Below are 18,414 nucleotides of genomic sequence, written 5' to 3'. Positions count from 1 at the left end.
GTGCCGGTCTGGCCTCCCCGTCGACGGGCTCCGCTAGCCGTCCATGCCCCAGCACCAACACGGGGCAGCCCGCCCCTCGTCGCCGAGGCTCCGGTTGCGGAATTGCTGATCCGACCCACGCGGTGGTCGGTGGCCGGGCAGCTCGCACCGCAGGTCGGCTACCCTCCTACGCGAGGCCGGGGATCTCGCCGGACACCCAGGCCGCTCAAAATGGCCGGCGCCGCGCCGGGGACCTCAGACCCAGCGCGTCTCCGTGCCGCCGCTGGGACCGCTCCTCCGCCCCAAGGAGAGCCTGATGGTGTGCGGGTGGGGATGTGGTCAAGCCCCAGCCAGCGGGGGAATGCAGGTCAGGATAATTGGGAAGGGCGTGACGGAGCGCAGCGCTCACACGTCCATTCCCAGCAGCGGCCAAGCCACGCCCCCTTCACCACAACATAAGGGTAATCCCATTTCCAAGACAGGAATAGCCAGATGGATCGTTAAATGCATTCAAATATGCTATCCAAGCGCACTTTAACAGTTCCCCCCAAGAGCACACTCGACGCGAAATGGGGGCATCCATGGCTCTCCTAGGAAATATTCCCTTAGAAGACATATGTAGGGCAGCTACATGGTCTACCATACACACTTTCACTAAACACTACTGTGTTGACGTGCAAGCTAAGCAACAAGCTGCTGTAGGCCAGGCTGTCCTTAAAACTATTTTTCAAACCACTGCATCTGGTACAGGTAACCACCGCTAGAGGAGAAACTGCTATACAGTCTATGCTAAGATATGAATTCAGCAGCCCACATGCCTCGAACGGAAAATTCTACTTACCAGTATGCATCTGTTCTTGGCATGTAGGGCTGCTGACATTCACATTTATCCGAAATGTGCAAAGATATACCAAGGGCAGGGAAACGCCCAATTCCGGCACTGCTGTACGCGGATGATGCCGTCCTTTTAGCACGTACAGCGGTTGGGTTGCAAGTCCTTATAAACTCATTTGCTGTTTTTATGAAATCTTTGGATCTTAGTGTTAATTTTTCTAAATCACATGTTATGATGGTTGGCACCAAAGTAAAAGGGGTATAAACCATGCATTGTGAGTGGAATGTGTTGTCTAGGGTCTCCACTTTTTCATACCTAAGTATCATATTTGATGATAAAGGCACATGGTCACCCCAAATACTAGCAAAAAGAAATGTTTCGGCCAGATCAACCTCAGCCGTCCTGGGATTTGCCCGTAAATTGGGAGCCAGACCAATTCAAGCGCTTTTAAAGATATATGGTGCAAAATGCATTTCCCTTGCAATGTTTGGGGTGGATCTTTGGGGTGTCAAGAACGTGAAGGCAATCCAAGTGGTGGAGGATACGTTTTTGAGAAATATCCTATTTGTCTCACAATCCACATCCGGTTATATTGTCCATCAGGAGTGTGGAGTTGGATTTGTGGAGGATCTAATAGATATTGCACCACTTTTAAAATGGATCTCCACCTGGCTAAATCCTGAACTGGAATTGAACCAGGAAATCCTCAGAGACTGTTTAGTTCTTGATTTTGGGTCCTGTATCCCCTAGCTGAGTTATGTCTACAAGCTGTCAGTTAAACTGGGTCGACCAGAGTTGTTTAACTCGCCTGGGAAGCTGGTGAAAGGGGATTTTAAATGGGTCAAGGAATCATGCACGTTAATGGCTGCTATGGCCAGAAAAGAAAGAGAGCTGGTAAAGCAGACTGTAAGAGCTCACCAATTGCTAAAAACATCACGTGCTATCGAGCCATACTTGAACGTCGTCACTAACCCAAATGACCCTTTTTTATTAGTCCGTTTCAGGCTGAATCAATTCCATTTCCTCCTTGCTGGCTCCCCGGGGTGGAAGATTTGGGGATCTGTTCCTGCGATGGTTTTTCTGTTCAAGATACAATGCACTTTATTTTTTTCTGTGAGCACTTGCTTCAAATTCTGAAACGTTTTATTATTCCAATTTTAGGAGACAAAGGCTTTTTGCAAATTAAACCAGCCCTCCTCTATCTGCAGCTGCTTTCGAATGTGTGGGAGATTTTTAATATTGCTAATTTACTCACTGCAGCGGTTAGGCTAAAGAAGAAAATAAGATGGGTATAGCCAACTTTATGAATTAGCCTGAATTAACTGAATTTAAGAATGTTCTAAACTGGCAATTGTTTTTTAGAAATTATTGTAAATGAATTGATTATTGGCACTGTATGTATTTTAAGCTTGTGTAGTCTTATTGTAATTTTATGGCTTTTTAAAAAAATTGGTTAATATGAAGTGTTTCGCATGCTTTTATGTTTTTAATATGAACCAAATAAAGTATATTTGACTGACTGACATATAATGGCCATGATGAACAGTCTTGGTGGCTGCACAGGGCAGGCACCCTTGAAAAGAGGAACAGAGTTAAGATAGGGCTCCCTGGATGATATTCACCCTGTCCACGTTGTGCTAGGTCTAGTCACTGAGGCAATGTGTAGCTCCTGCAGTCTCACCAAGGGTCTGCTGCAGTCTCACTAAGGGTGCTCCATAGGCTGTTTAGAGGTCACAGCTCATAGGGCAGCTGCACATTGAATCAGGGCCTCGGGTGCCGCCAGGGCCCACATGTGCGGTCGAAGTCAGCAGTGCCATAGAGGCAGCGCCCACCACAGATCCCAAACCAATGTCCTCAGTCGCAGCGGCTGCCTCAGCATACCGCTCCACCGCCAATGTAGGGTTAAAAGCGCTCAAGGGCACAGCAGCAACCCCCTGCCTGCCAATCACCAATAGCACCAGGGATCACCAAGTCTGCGGCCCCCAGATGACTTTGGGGCTTGTGGCCGTGGCACTCTCCCTCCACGCCGTGCAGTTTGTGGCCTCTGCCTCTCAACCGCTGGCGGTTCAAGCTCTCACCACTGTCATGGCGGGACATACAATGAAGCTCCCCGGCACACAGGGCAAGCCGGGGCAGCTGCGAGAGGCACCAGACATGGCATGGATACAGGATCGCTGGGCCTAACGAGGAGTGGAGCCCCAGCGTGAAGCGTCCGTCCACAGCTCCATCTTCACCACACCCCAACACCATCCTTCATGAGGTCCATCAAGCAGGTCTCCTCTTGTTTGAACCTTGCATATCATGATCTTCCCCGATTACACGAGCGGTCCAGCAGGGGACCTATGATGAGGTAAAGCAAAAGCTCTGCACTGTGCGCATTCAGTGCTTGTTAATGTTCCCTAACAAGCTCAATGTAATATACTACTCAACCACGCACTTCTTCGATGCTCCAGAGATGGTGTGGGAACGGATGGCAGAGACACCGAACTTGAATTGGACAGCGTGCCCAGTGGGGAACATCACTGATTCCAAGTTCTGCCTGACGCCACCCAAATTCCGACATCTCTCCAGATCTTGTAGGGGCCGAAAACCTAATTGCAGTCCCTAAAAGTCCTCCAAGCACTGGTGACCCCAGTCTCGCAGCAGTGGGGATTCCCAGGAGCTGCATGTCCCTAAGTGCACTGACTGTGCACTGACCCCCAATTACAAAAACCCAGTGGGAAGATTGCCATCTAGTCCACGGGAGAGGGGAGAGAGAATTTCTTATGGGAAGGATGCTTACTTTGCCCCCCGACAGGTGGATCTGCATCTGCTGCTCTCCCCTATGCTCGCTCGGCTGGTTCCACTTTGGGTGCCTTTGGGTTCTGTCGTTGTCCGCAGCTGAATGCTATGAGGCAACTCCCAGAAATACTGTAATACATTTAAGTCTGCCAGTAAATCCTACTGTGGAGAGGTCTAACTCTGTTGTCACTACCTGAACTGTTTTAGTTGTTCTAATGGTTTGTGTTAGGGAAGTGTTTAGCGGGACAGATGCTTTGAGACGTGAAGTATGGAGGGGTTGGATTACAAGTTGGGTTTGGCAGTGTATGTTTTTCAGTTTCAGTTTCATAGGTCTTTATTTCGATTTTTACATCATAAAAGACAGTTACAAAGACAGAATAAAACATACATAGAAAAGCATTTAAATCGTCATATAAAAACATCTTCCAACAGTTAAAAAATGATTAAATAACATTTTTAAAGACCTAATGTATAAACACCCAATAGTATTAAAAAAGTTTTTAAGTTGCGTTTAAATGTCTGGTTCTGATAACCCATGCCCACCCTAGATACTTAGCAACACCCACAACCACCAACTCAGATGTGTTGGTACGAAGCACCCTCAAGGCCTCCATACTCCCTCTAACATCCAATCTACGACAAATAGGCCTGATCCATTTATTTCTTGGGGCTTGATAGGCAGGGCATGCAAAGAAAAAGTGACCTATACTTTCCTTTTGGTCACAACACCAGGGACAAAGGTCATTTAGATGATGATGAACAGACCAATTCTTAGAAAATGACCTTTCTGGTAAGGACCCTACTCGAAACTGATGATACAGTTTTTTGTCTAGGGTCTTGGTGATCACATCCCAGTATATCTCCAGTGAGGGGTCTAATTTGTGAGCCAAAAATCTGCCCGTCAAGCTAGTAGCATCTGATTGCGCCACCAGTGAGTTTTTGACAGAAGCCCAGTAGAGTGCTTTAAAATCTTGCTTAGAGGGGAAGGAGGATGACTCAGGGGAAACCCATAACTGATTAAGGCCCATCTCCTCCAGTACCATTTTGGCCTCTCTTAGCCAGGGAATATTAGTAGAGCCCCAAACTGATCTAACTTCTGCCAACTCTTTTGCAAAGAGGCTGAGGTCCGAAGAAGTCCAAATACGTCTCCATAATGCAACTGTCTGATAACGAGCCATTTTGTTGATAGGCTTACAGCCCATATCCAGCAAAAGGGGTGTAATCGGAGTGGATTGAGGCAATCCTCTCAATTTTCGTAAAAATTTATTTTGGACTGTTACTAATGGTGAGAGATCCTTATAGCCCCATAAGTCAGCCCCATACAGTATGGCATAGCTAATTTTGGCTTCGTAGATCTTAAGAGCTGGTGCAACTTGTTTAGTTAATGACATTTGTTGCTCCTTAACCAAACAGCCCGTAAGCCGTGCAAATTTAAGTTGGAGTACATCAACCTGGTGTTTCCAGCGAAGCCGGTAATCCAGGGTCACTCCGAGGTATGTCATAACCTCCACTTGCTCAATGTTGATGCCATTCAGGGAGACTGTACTTTTGATGGGACGGTTTTTAGTTAAGACCATAAATTTGGTCTTACTTACGTTGATTTGAAGATCGTTTAGTTTACAAAACTCCTCAAACCGATTAAGTGCAATTTGCAGCCCCCTTTGTGTTTTAGAGAGGAGTAGGGTGTCGTCAGCAAATATAAGCATTGGGAACTTGGTCCCACCTAAAGAGGGTGCGTCAGTGGGGGTATTGGCAAAAAACTTCACTACCTGGTCAATAAACAGCAAGAAAAGGGTAGGAGCCAGAACACATCCCTGACGGACTCCTCGTGTTACAGGAAAGCTAGCCGTCACTTGCCCTTGGCCTCCCCACCTTACCCGGGCAAAATTGTCCTTGTGCAATCTAACCACGAGGTCTATAATTTCAGGTGGTAGAGCCAATTTTCTTAAGACATCCCACAATTTTGCCCTGGGTACAAGGTCAAAGGCCGACTTAAGGTCCACAAAGGCGGCGTAGATGGAACCGCCGCCTAATAGTACCACCTTCCAGTAGATCATAGTGAATCTGAAGACCTTGTCGATGGTACTAGTGCCTGATCTAAAGCCAGCCTGTAATGGGGAGAGAATGCTTTCCATCTCCATCCACCCCTGGATTCTAGCTAAAACCATCCTGGAGACAATTTTTTGTAGGGAGTCAATTAGACTTATAGGACGGTAGTTTCCCGGCACCGAACGGTCCCCTTTTTTGAAAATGGGGAGGATCTCCGCCCCTTTCCAGGATTCTGGAATCCTAGCCCCCTTTGCAATGGCATTTGCAAGTAGGGTTATGTAGGGAACCCATAATTGAAGATTTGTTTTAAAAAGGTCAGCAGGGATGGAATCCATCCCTGGAGCTTTCCCTGATTGTACCGAGTTAAGTGCAGGCTCGGTATCCAGGTCTGTAAAAACTAACATAGTAATAGGGGTATCGAGCGGGGATGCACGCTGGACCTCACTAATTTGGGGTGCTAAGTCTAGATCTTTAAACTGGCTGGAATAAAAGTCCACCCATGCCTCAACTGGGACATAATTTACCGGAGTTTGGGAATCCGGGGTCCTACCCCATTTAACAATTTCCCAAAACTTTACTTGATTAGATGAGTGGCAAGCCTCAAAAAGATCAGACCAATGGCGCTCGTCCCATTCTCGTTTCGCAATCCACTGTACCTTTTTATATGTTTGGCGGGCCGTTTTAATTTCGTTAGAGACCCTAGATTTAATAGCTTTTATTAGGCTACTATGTGCCATCCTGCAGTTCTTATTGTACCATTTTTTCTGGGCACCCGAGACCAAAACTTTTCCATGTTTTGGTGGCAGAGTTAGAAGGGCTTTAAGTTTTTTAAAACACTGATCGTGAAGATCACTAATCTGGGAAGCAGCTTCCATAGTGGATGGTAAATTTAAGAAGGCGCTAAGAGTCAACAAGACTTCATTAGCTATGCTGCCTAACAGAGTTTGATCCTCCACGACCCTACACCATTTGACCCTTCTTCTATCATTAGACAAGACTGCATCTGCCGTTAGGCAGGATGTTGTTGGGGCCCTGCCGGGGCTACCTGGAAGTTGCAGACTTAAGGACAGTGGGTTATGGTCACTCTCCGGGCGGGTCACAACTTCCATATCGACCACGTGTGACCAATATTCCATTTTAACCAAGATGTAATCTATTCGACTTTTACTTATCCCATTGTCAAAAGTTGGTTGGCCAACCTTGTCTGAGGGCGTACGCCCGTTTGCAGCTCTCAGGCCCCACTCCAGACACAACCCCAACCAATGAAGAGCAGCCTCGGTTGCCTTTTTACAATTGGTCAGAGATAGGGTCGGGATATTCCATACTGCATCTTCCTCAGCCCCCAAATCCTCGCCATCGCTAAACAGGGGTTCCAGGGTGCAATTAAAGTCCCCTGCAATGAGGATTAATCTATCTCTCCCTATCTGCTCAAGGTAGGACTCTAATTCATCTAAAATAGCCGGGCAACGTCCTCCCGGACGACCTCGGGCATAGATGTTAACAACTACTATATCCTGGAAGCTAACCTTACTGAGTTTGATTCCCAGGAGATCAGGGTTTTCCACTAATATTTCAATGGGTCTATACCCAATAGACTGCCTGACCCAGATTAATAGGCCCCCCGAAGCTCTGCCTTTGGGACCCTGAATTGCTGGTTTAAAAAAGTTTAAGAACCCTACCCGAAATATAGGATCTGGGGCCCAACTTTCTTGAAAAATTACAATATCAAAAGTATCGATAAAGTCAGCCCAGTCCTCTGAACTTATTCGTCCCTTTAACCCAGCGATGTTCCATGAAACAACTTTAAGTGGCTCAATCTGATTATTATTGTTATTTGGAAGGGCTTGATCCACAACACCCACCTTCTCCCCACTAGTGCTTGCCATGCAAGTTTGACTGCTGGATGGCTGGTTTATGTATGTACTGGTCTCAACAACTCTCTCCACATCCTTCTCCAGAATACTCCCATGTGACTCAAACTTATTTTCTTAACTCCATAATTACCATGTACATGATTTCTCAGTTGGCACCCTCCACTAGGGGCGGGGTGCAGTCAATCGATACCCTCCAGGCCAGAGAGGGGGTCATAACAATTGTACAATGGTGGGTAAAGTGGGGAGAAAGGAATCCTATCAATCTGGGGTCTACCAACGGGTCTTCTGGACATTAGGGAGTTGGAAAGGGGTACGCCAACTCTTTTAGGGTAAAAGTATCCCAATCCCAGAGACTGCACATCCCCCATCCTCCCAAATCTTGCCTCCCTACGTATAAAATCAACCACCCAAGGGTCCCTGAAGTTTATGATGATGCAATCCCCTTCTAAATCCTTCTCACAGTATCCCACCCAATCCACTCTCCTGACATTCAATATCTCAGTTGAGGAGGAGGGTGGGAGGGGTCGATTTCTACTTAGCCAAAAAACAACTTTGTTTTTGAGATCACCATAGGATTCAGTTTGACCCTCCCTAATGGGTGAAACACCCGTTAGGACAATTGTGTAGGGGGTTGCATCAACTGGTAGATTGGTACGCAGAGGACCCCGTTTTTTACCCATTCTGGGGGAATTGACGGGATTACTATCACTCCCAGCCGTTCTAAAACTTGCCTTAGGCAAGGTGGGGGGTTTAAGACCACATTTCACGGAATTCTGTGCCAAAGTAGTTACGGTAGTCTTGGAAATACTTGGCTGGGGAGCAAGATTGGATTTAAAACTGGCCTTCTTTGGTTTCGAAGCCTGTACTGATGCTGCAGAAATAGGCACGGGGACTTTGCTTGAGATACTGCCCCTAAGACATGAGCCGTCTGGGTTATTTAAAACTGCCGGGGCTGAAGTTGGCTTAGCAATTATTGGCTGGGGCTGATTACTTGATATTGCTCCGCCCTGGGATTTGGGGATACTACTACTAGAGGTGGAGGTAGACAGTACACCCTGGCCATTAACCATCTTTTTTAGCATGCCGGTGTTTATATTAACAAGATTCTCTAGGGCATCTATTTTTGAGGTCATAAGTCTAGTTCTTTCGAGTATAGGCAACAAAAGAGTGTTAATTAAGACTTCCATCTTTACCATAAGGCCATCATCACTGCTACTAGTACTCGGGGGATTAGTATTTGGCGATCCAGATGCAACTTGAGAGGGGGGTTCATGGACGCTGGAGGCCAAGGAAGGCTGCAAGCTAGTTGAAGCCTCAGGGTTTGAGGTTAAACGTGGGGTACAAGCTGTTTTAAATATTTTAGAAACACCTCCCCTTTGTCGCCCCGTGTTTCGCTTCCTCTTACAGGGATGGATACTTGGGGAATCCTCTTCCGAGGATGAATCTAAATGGGATTGGCTTACTATGTGCAGACTATCCCCCTCCCCGCTACCAGATAAATCACTCGAGTTTAGATCACTGCCACTTAATATTAGAGATCCTCCCGCTGCATCACGGTGGACATCCGCCAATACGGGGACCGAGGAGCGATTAGCACCTATTGGTAATGTTTCCAGACTAAGTGCTGCGGCAATGGGACCTAACGAGGAACGCTTCTCACCTACAAGATCTAGTGAGAGCCGTTTCTCAGCAAAAGCTATCTCCTTCTCCAGGATTCCAGTTGCTTTGATAAGAAAGGCATCTAGAGGACCAGAAACCACCCCCTTTGAGGTTTGCAACTGCACAGATCGTTCCTTCCCGGAACGTAGGGGTATGATTGGTGCAGCCTAGCAGCAAAAATTTTAAAAAATGAAGAGGGGAAGGGGGAAAGATAGAGACAAAAAAAAAATAATCTAAAACCTTATACAATGGACTTTAAGAGGTGAATAATACATACAAACAAAACAGGGGGTATGGCCCAACCCAACCTTGGCCGACCGCGGACGGCCGCAGACGGCCCCGCCCTTGTCCCGGGACGCTCCCGGGACGCTCCCGGGACGCTCCCGCGCAGCGGTGGTGGCTACTGGTAATAAGGGTTTGTGATGCGATGGGGGCGGGGCAAGCAGGGAGAGCGGGCCAGGTGGAACAAATTGGCAAAGCAGGGACTCCTGGGAAGTTGAGTCCCCGCAGTGCCGCTCGCAGCCCTGCTGCAATGCCCCAACACTCCCCCGATGATATAGTCCTCCACAGGAAGCACAAGATCCCCACCGTCTTTGGCGGCGATGCGGGACCCGCGGAGCGGGTCCGGCGAGCAGTCGGTATGCAGGACAGAAGAACAGCCCACTCGAAGGTCCAGATGAAGGTCCACTCGGAATAAGGTCAGTGCGCAGGCTTTGAATCTGGCACTTCCTGGAACTACCTTGTAAGTGAATGTGCTTCTTGTGAAAGGCAGAATGGCTTCCCTCACACTGAAGTTAGCAAATGGCTGAAGTGGCGTGATTCGTTGCTGTATGTTTTCAAGGCTCATTTGCAGCAATTCAGTTCCGGGCCGGCTGCCTCATGGCCGTAACAACTCCTGCTGCCCAGTGTATGTTTTTGTTCTAGACATATGTACGTTGCACTGATTCCAATCACAGGGAGGTTTGTTTGCTTAAACCCACATAATAGATGCCCACATGCTTGTACCCGACTCATAGGATTCCGACACTACTTGGCATCCTATATTCCCTTTATGACCTCATGACGTACTTCATAGTTATGTCCAGAAATGTTAATGGCCCGCTAGCCCTTATCAGAAGGACTGTGGTTCTTTGTTACACAAAAGGGTTCATGCCCACCGTCCTTATGCTGCCGGAGACACACTTGTTAAGTACACACTGCCCATTCCTGACACAGTTTGGGTATAACAGGGTCTGCTGGATTTGCAAGGGGCTCCAGGGGTACCGTGATCCTTCAACACAGGTCCTTTCCCCTAACAGTGACCTCAAATGCCTCCAATACCCAGTGGTGTTATGTTTTATGTTATGTTATGTTAAGGTTTTATTTATATAGCGCACGGCTACTCAACAAGAGTGTCCCGGCGCTTTCAGAGTGCGACTCAGCAGTTAAAAAACATAACAGTCAGCAAACAGAGAAAAAAGAGTGAAAGTAAAAGAACAGCCTAAAGATTAAAAAGCCAGGTCTTCAGGCCTTTCCTAAACAGGAGCAAACTAGGAATGCTGCGCAAAGCGAGGGGCAAAGAGTTCCACAGCTGGGGGGCCTTAAAGCTGAAGGAACGACCCCCGATGCGAGCCTTCCTCACACGGGGCACCACGGCCATGAACAAAGATTCCGACCGCAGGGAGCGGGCCGGACGGTAAAAGGCCAGTCTGCGCTGCAGATACTTAGCACCGGAGCCAGAAAGTGCCTTATGCACCAGCGTGAGCGTTTTAAACATTATCCGCTTTCGGATAGGGAGCCAGTGAAGTGACTGTAGCACCCCAGATGTTCTTGCCCACCTATGAAGGCCGTATATGGCGCGAGCCGCAGAGTTCTGCGCCACTTGCAGCCTTTGAATCAGATACTCCGGAAGCCCTAAATAAAGAGCATTCGCGTAGTCCAGTCTAGATCCTATGAGAGCTTGAACAATGATCTTCCTGTGCTCCTCTGTAAGCAGGGTTAAGAAATTCCGGAGCATCTTGAGGATGCCAAAACAGGTGCCCGTCAGACCAAGAATGTGCGATCTGAACGAGAGGTCATTATCGACCTTGACACCCAGATTTTTGGCGACCACAGATGGCTGGGCGGGGGGGCACATATCAACCGGCCACCAATCACGCCATTCCGGTTCCGAAGCACACCCAAATAGCAGAACCTCAGATTTACTAGAGTTGGCCTTAAGACCATTCTGCTGAAACCAGTCAAAGACCCTCTTCAGACATCCCTGGATGCTCTCCCCGTCAAATGACTGATCTTTCCTGCAGGTGAAGAGAAGCTGCGTGTCGTCCGCATAGGACACGATCTGGGCCCCCGAAGTCTCCACGAGTGCCGCCAGAGGGGTCATAAAGATGTTAAAAAGGGTCGGGCTCAACACAGAGTTATGTGGTAACGGGGGGCCTCTTGGATGGGACTCAATTCAACTTCCTTAGTGTCTGTGATCCACCACCGCTCCCCACTCCGGTCCTACAGGCTATGGAAGAGGTCAAAAAACACAAACGACTAGGGGAGGGTCCTAGGGCATATTTAGAGACCTGGCATGGACACAGCCCCCAAGACTAAACATACTATACACAGAGTGTCCACTTGTCTATCAGCAACAAATCTACCTTAGAAAGACATTAAACCAAAAAGTTAAATGTGTGAATAGACAAGAAAGTCTCCTTATGAATAAGGATACCCATCAGTCACCATTCGATATCGCCCTAGTCACCATCTGGGCCTCCTTTTGGCATTTCCATCGTGAATCATAAATTATGTTAACCAGGACTAGATGGAGACGTCCTGCATCAAATCATGAAACACAGGATCACCCTATTGATGTTAAATGGTAGTGTTGATTGATGGGTGAAGAGAAATTGCAGTGCGTGCGTGAAATGTGTGTCAAAAAATAAGTGACTTAAAATTGGGTAAGTGAGAGAAGCTTTGCGTTTATTATTATCACTCAGATGCCCAAAATTAAATACGGTGCAAAAAAGGGGCAGCTTTAACAAATACCTGCCAGAATGGTTACGAGGTCAACATGTTTAGGCAATACATAAGGACACTTCTATCCTCTGCCTTCTTTAGGACCTCTATAAATAATTGCTACTGCAATGTGAACACAAACAACAAATCAGTGTAAAATGAAAGAAAATAGATGCACCATTTCACCTGGAATCCTAGGTGTCTGGTCAACTCCTTCTGCGTGTGGATTATTCACCCGCTGTAAAGTACACATTTATGGTTGGTTACATGTAAAAAAAGATAGAAAAACTATAGGGATGTCTACATATAGACATCCTAAATTGGCATAGTTACCATGTGCAAGTGTTTCATCAATGGAAACATGAGGCAATGTAGGTGTGTTTACACATATGGTATGTAACTTCTCCGGCTTACCTATTTAGCAGGAGGGTACGGCCTCACCTCACCTGGCTGCGGCTCAGGGAGAAGAAGCACCGCTCTATAAAAATCAAAGAAGACATACACATAAACAAAGTTAAGTGACCTGCTTCTTATGATAAGTCTGTGCATGGCAGAAAAACATACACTCCTTGCCAGTGATCGTACGCTTCATTTGTAAATCATAGTGGTCCTTATGTTGTCATGAACCATCAAGGGTAAATAGCCTCAGTATTACTATAGAAAGGTATCCTGAAGGAATAGATGTCCCTTATCAAAAGTCTACAATATATACATTTACATGATGTATACTTGTATAGCTCAAAAACGATCGATAATGTCGTAGAGGATCGTTACATCTTATAAATGAGTACAATATGTCAACACATGACTCGCTATTATTCTGTCATGCCAGATTCTCAATTTATCAGCGGATTGTGAACAATTAGCTTTTTTATCTGATATTATCCATATAGCACGCTCCGCATTCCAAACGGTGTTATACAGTAATATGCCAGACAGTATAACACATGGTGCCACAACTCATATATAGGCTCTATTGAATATATGTCTCTCAACTTAAGTCACAGTGGCACCCCTGATAGTACTCAGACCAGTCTACTCTATTCTTATCAGGAACCTCAAAGTGACGGTACAACAATCTCGCCATCAGTACTCACGCCCAATTCAACCCTCATTCGTCTCAATACTTTCTTGTGCTATGATAACATGCTGACTTCTCCGTCGGTACTCCAAGCGGTCTACTGAACCGTCTTGGGGAGGTGACCGGCGGCGTACATCCGCCATCTTTATCCAGGCTCCATTTGCTAGCAGGACACGTGATGCGTCAAAACGATCACGTGATTGCAACCTGTGTACCGAGAAATCTGGGAAGTAGAGTTTCTTATTGTAGTTGTCTCTAGATATTAGAGTGTCGATCGACTCATAAAATATGAAATAATTCTGTCTTCATGGTTTTGTCAATAACTGTTAATCTGCACACCAGACTGTTCATAACATGATACTGACAACCCTATTTTTGATCGAAAACTAAGAAAACCATTGTTCCCATATTGGCAAACACACCCATGTGAAAAAACTTTATTTACAAAGCTGTTATTAGTTATACATGGGCATATTGTGTGCTGATGGAGCAGAATTGTTGTATATCTATAGGTACATGGTTGTGACTAATGGAAATATTACAACAATTTTATGATCTGACTGTATCTCAAGGGACACAAACACGATCACTACATGTATTCTGCACTGTCAATTGGTAATACAAAGCCAATGTGACTAAGTTCACTTAATGCATCACACTCCGTTGGGAACAGCTCGTGCAAGGTATATAGCAAGAGGGTCAATAATAAAATTGAACTTAAGGCACGCCCTTATAGTGCTACCCAGGAGATTTCATCATTCAGACCCCCTCTGTCAGTTCCCAATCTGAACACCCATTTCTGTTATCTAATCAACAGATATTTATAAATATCTGTCACGTGGTCTGGGATGAAGGGTTGTTCTAAGACCGTCCATTCAAAGTCTGTTGGACCGTGTTTGGCTTCCAGAAAGTGGCTTGTCAGTCTTGTCGCTTCTTTTTTACAACGTACTGTGCTTTTGTGTTCCGAGATCCGCAACTTGACTTTTCGTGTTGTCATGCCTATGTATCTTAAATGGCATGGGCAGGTGATCATATATATCAGCTTGTCACTATTACAATTAGTGAACTTGTTCTGTTGCCCCGGGCGACTTGTACCTATATCGATAGTGACCGATGTCCGTGTCTGGGGGCAAGCTGCGCATGTCCCACATGGATGGTGACCTTGTACAGCCGGCAAGTCCCACATAGTGCCAACAGCATGTTGTACTCTGCTCTTGGGTCTTGTGTGGACCAATTGGTCTTTCAAATTTGGACTTCGGTTAAAAGCAAAGAGAGGGGGCTGTATGGATTCTTGTCCTGTGCTTAAAATTGACCAGTGCTTTCTGATGACCTTCTGAATGTTATTAGACATTGTACTATACGTATTCACAAAAGTCAGTCTTGTGAGGTCTCTTTTGTTATTGGGGTTTCGGGCAATGCTTCTCGGTTGTTATTAGCTTCACGTTTCAATGATTGGCGCACCAGCTTCTTTGGATATTTCCTTGATTTCAGCTGTTCAGCAAGTGAAGCAGAATGTTCTTTAAATCCATCATTTATGGAACAGTTCCTTTGAATCCTCAAGAACTGTCCATATGGGAGGTTGTCTCTCAGAGACTTAGGATGAAAGCTGTCATAGCATAGCAATGAATTACGTGCCATTGGTTTTCTATACAGTTCTGATTGGAGACCCAAAGGAGTGGCTGATATAAGTAGATCCAAAAAGGCCAACTGTTTTTTATCATGCTCAACTGTGAACCGTAGAAATTAATTCCTGCTATTGACCCGTTGCAGAAACAGGAGTAGATCATCAATGTTTCCTCGTCATATGACGAAGATATCGTCTACGTAACGCTTCCACACTCGTACTGAGTCACGAAAGGGATTGGTAGATGTTAATACATGTTCCTGCTCGAAGCTATGGACATATAGATTTGCTAGGCTTGGAGCAAAAACGCTTCCCATGCTCGTACCAGAGGTCTGCAAGTAAATTATGTCCTCAAACCTAAAAAAGTTGTCTTTCATAGCAAGGCTGGCGCATGCCATGATGAACTGAACCGGAGTAATGGAATCAAGATTCCTCTCCATCAGTAAGGTAGTAATAACCTCCAAGGTTTCATCCTGAGGGATAGAAGTGTATAATGATACCAGGTGGTCTGTCGTGATATCAAATTCAATCTCAGGTAATAGACGGAGGACATCTTTGGTATCTTGCAGAAAGGTGGGCATCTCCTTAACCATAGGGCGCAAGAAATAGTCTACAAAAGTAGACAAAGGTTCTAAAATAGAACCTAATCCTGAGATGATTAGGCGCCCCGGTGGTGGTCTCTGCATCTTATGTACTTTCGGCAGAACGTAGAAATATGGCATAATAGGGTGTTCTGTGCGCAGGAATCCCGCCTCTTGTGTTGTGAGCCAAACTTCTGCCATAGCTTCTTCTACCATATTAGCAATGGTAGTTTTAATTCTTGCTGTTGGATCCGTGGTCACAGGACGATACGCTTTCTTATCATTTAATTGTCTCCGACACTCAGCACGATAGGTGGTGGTGTCTAACAGGACAATCGCCCTACCCTTGTCAGCTGGTTTGATTGTCAAGTCTCCATAAGACATAAGACTACGGAGAGCGTGTTCGATTTTAGGTAGATTGAAAAAGGAGTTGTTTTTTCTTTGGCACAATATGGTAATGTCTTTCTCCACCGCCTGCTCAAATGTCAATACTTCAGCAGGCATTTCGTGCGTGGGTGGATTAAAGGTAGATTGCTTTCTTAAACCAGTATTTGTGTTCATTGATTCCATCCCATCTCTGGTGTGTTTCGAAAAGAACAAATCTAGCCTAATTTTGCGGAAGAATTTAGCCATTTCAATGTGTGTTTGGAAAGGGTCACCCACGAAGGTTTACACAAACCCCAGGCCTCTATTTAGATCAGCATCTTCAGTCTCCGTTAATGTTTTCGAACTAAGAGGTCATCCTAAATCTTCCACAAGGCTCCACTATTAACAGGAAAGTGGCTTCACCACTCTACTCGACTAGAAGGGTTTGTGGCCTGGGATGAAGTTACAACCCTGGGGGGTGTTTGGCTAAGCGACCACATGGAGTCCTTTCAAGACCTCCAGGTGCAGTTCTTACTATCATACTTGCAATTCCATAAATATTGACAACTATGCATGCCCTGGAAAGCCACATTAGTTGTGGAACGGACCTGCTGGAATACAGCCCTCTCGAGGCTCACTTCCTTATGGGGCGTCTGGGAAGGGGAGTGATCTCCAAAATATCCCACCCATTAGTGGTGAATGCACCAGAGGTGTGCAACACCCTCAAAATGAAATGGGAAGAATGGATGGGGCCTCTCGATGAGGCTGATCGGCGAGATGCCCAGATGGTTCCCAGAAAACTAGTCATTCCATCTAGGGTCAGTCTGTTCCAACTGAAATACCTACAGATCACATATTACACACCCCAACGCCTATGGTATGCAGGTAAATTGCTTCACCATACATGCTTTTGATGTGCCGACAGTAATGATGCCAGAATGGAACTGCCGGTCTACCAGGCGAGAGGATGTCCTCAGAAATGCACTAAAATGTAGGGCAAATGGTGGGCATTTCATGGGCTGGAAAATGAGTGATACTGATTGTAATATTCAAATGCAAATTATCCTATCATTTCAATTGGGTGGATATCGATTCACCTTCTGTATATGCTCAGTGTCTTATTGAGAAAATTAATAAAATTAGTTTATCGTACAAATATTAACATCAACTTCCCCTAATAGGTTATGTATATCACATTGTATAGCTCTGTTGCAAAAGTATTTAGTATAACAAATATTAACATTTGTGATATGTAAATAGCATAAACCTTAGCCGAAAGGTAGCATAGAGTAACCATTTATAATTTTTGAGATTATTAAAATAGTTTCATTGCTTTGGGAGCCTTCATCCTGCCTAGCACCTTATTCTTATCTTAAAAAACACAGACACTGTGACAGAGGTATAAAACTCAAAGAAAATCGATTTGAGAGACTAAATTTTTGAGGATAAGTGGCCAAATGAAATGATTTGTAGAATCCTTTAATTTCTAAGTTTGAAAGTGTCCACATAGGAAAGGTCAACATCGCTAGAACCCTCTTGGAACACTTGATTGATTTGACCTAACTTCCAGAACTGCTGTCCTGTAGCCGATCATTCTGTAATATGAGGGCTGCACGTGTGGTCAAATTTGAACTATCCCTAGGTTTGCGTTTGCTGTACTGTTCTGCCTATGTAGGAAGTGCATGCGTTTACATTATCACATGTGGCTAGCACGCAAGTCATAAACATTCATTCCTGAACTAATTAAAAATAAGAATGGTTAGTGCAATTTTTACAGGAAACTCAATAACTATTCTCTTCCACAGGATACTCTGCTGTGCCCCCAACATGCTTTATATTTTGTGGAAACTTTTTGTCTACGCCGTACGGAAAGAACCAAATCAAGTTACTGAAAGGTATTTGCTATTTTCTGAAAAGCATATGAATTATTGATGTTTAACAATAGGTTTATTGTACTTTGATTCTACATTTTAAAGTGTGTCTGACATTATCACATTCTAACGTGGAATCCGGGTTGTGTGGCACTACAGGTTCAATTTCTCTAAATTGTAAACTCGTTAAAAAACCTCTTGATACAGTAAAATGAAACCCTAGCCGTGTGCCATCTGAATACTGATTGTGTTGGAGCCAACGCTTTTTCTGCAGCTATTGTCATGTTACCGAGTTTTAATCGTTGGATACAAATGTGAACAGAAATGCGCATTTTCGGGTACACAATTATTAATCGATTTCTGTATTTAAACGTTTTTATAGTGTTTCAGCGCGGCAGTGATGTATGCAAGCTTTAGTAGCTGCCGGTGCTCGAACCGTATTTGGCCTTGGAGGGAGTGCACCCCGCTAAACCAGGGACAGGGCGGGAAACTGGTTAGGGCACATTAGGCATTTACATAATATCTTCTCTCGCGGAGTCCCTTCTGTTGTACCCATAACTAGTAGTCTGCCAGGCCTCGTTAAAGGCTTGGCATCTCACTTTGAAAACCCAACCTTCTGTATTGCCCATAAATACTTCCAGTTGGCACACACAACCCAAAAAAGTGTAAACACTGCTGAATTGTTTTTCAGTAAAGTCCTTGGGCGTGCTATTATCCTCACGTTGTTAGTGA

General features: G+C 45.4%; 1 protein-coding gene across 4 annotated transcripts in view; it reads left to right on the top strand.

The window, feature by feature from the left end:
• POLE2 (DNA polymerase epsilon 2, accessory subunit) overlaps positions 1 to 18,414 on the top strand; it is a 490,721-nt gene that overhangs the window by 339,685 nt on the left and 132,622 nt on the right. For all 4 annotated transcript variants that reach the window (XM_078659706.1, XM_078659707.1, XM_078659704.1 and 1 more), the window contains one exon: positions 17,617 to 17,706. In XM_078659706.1, the coding sequence (XP_078515832.1) occupies positions 17,617 to 17,706 (90 nt within the window). The remainder of the gene's footprint in view (positions 1 to 17,616; positions 17,707 to 18,414) is intronic.

Source organism: Lissotriton helveticus, chromosome 9 (assembly GCF_964261635.1).
Source record: "Lissotriton helveticus chromosome 9, aLisHel1.1, whole genome shotgun sequence".
NCBI classification, from domain to species: domain Eukaryota; kingdom Metazoa; phylum Chordata; class Amphibia; order Caudata; family Salamandridae; genus Lissotriton; species Lissotriton helveticus.
This window is presented reverse-complemented; position numbering and strand designations above follow the sequence as displayed.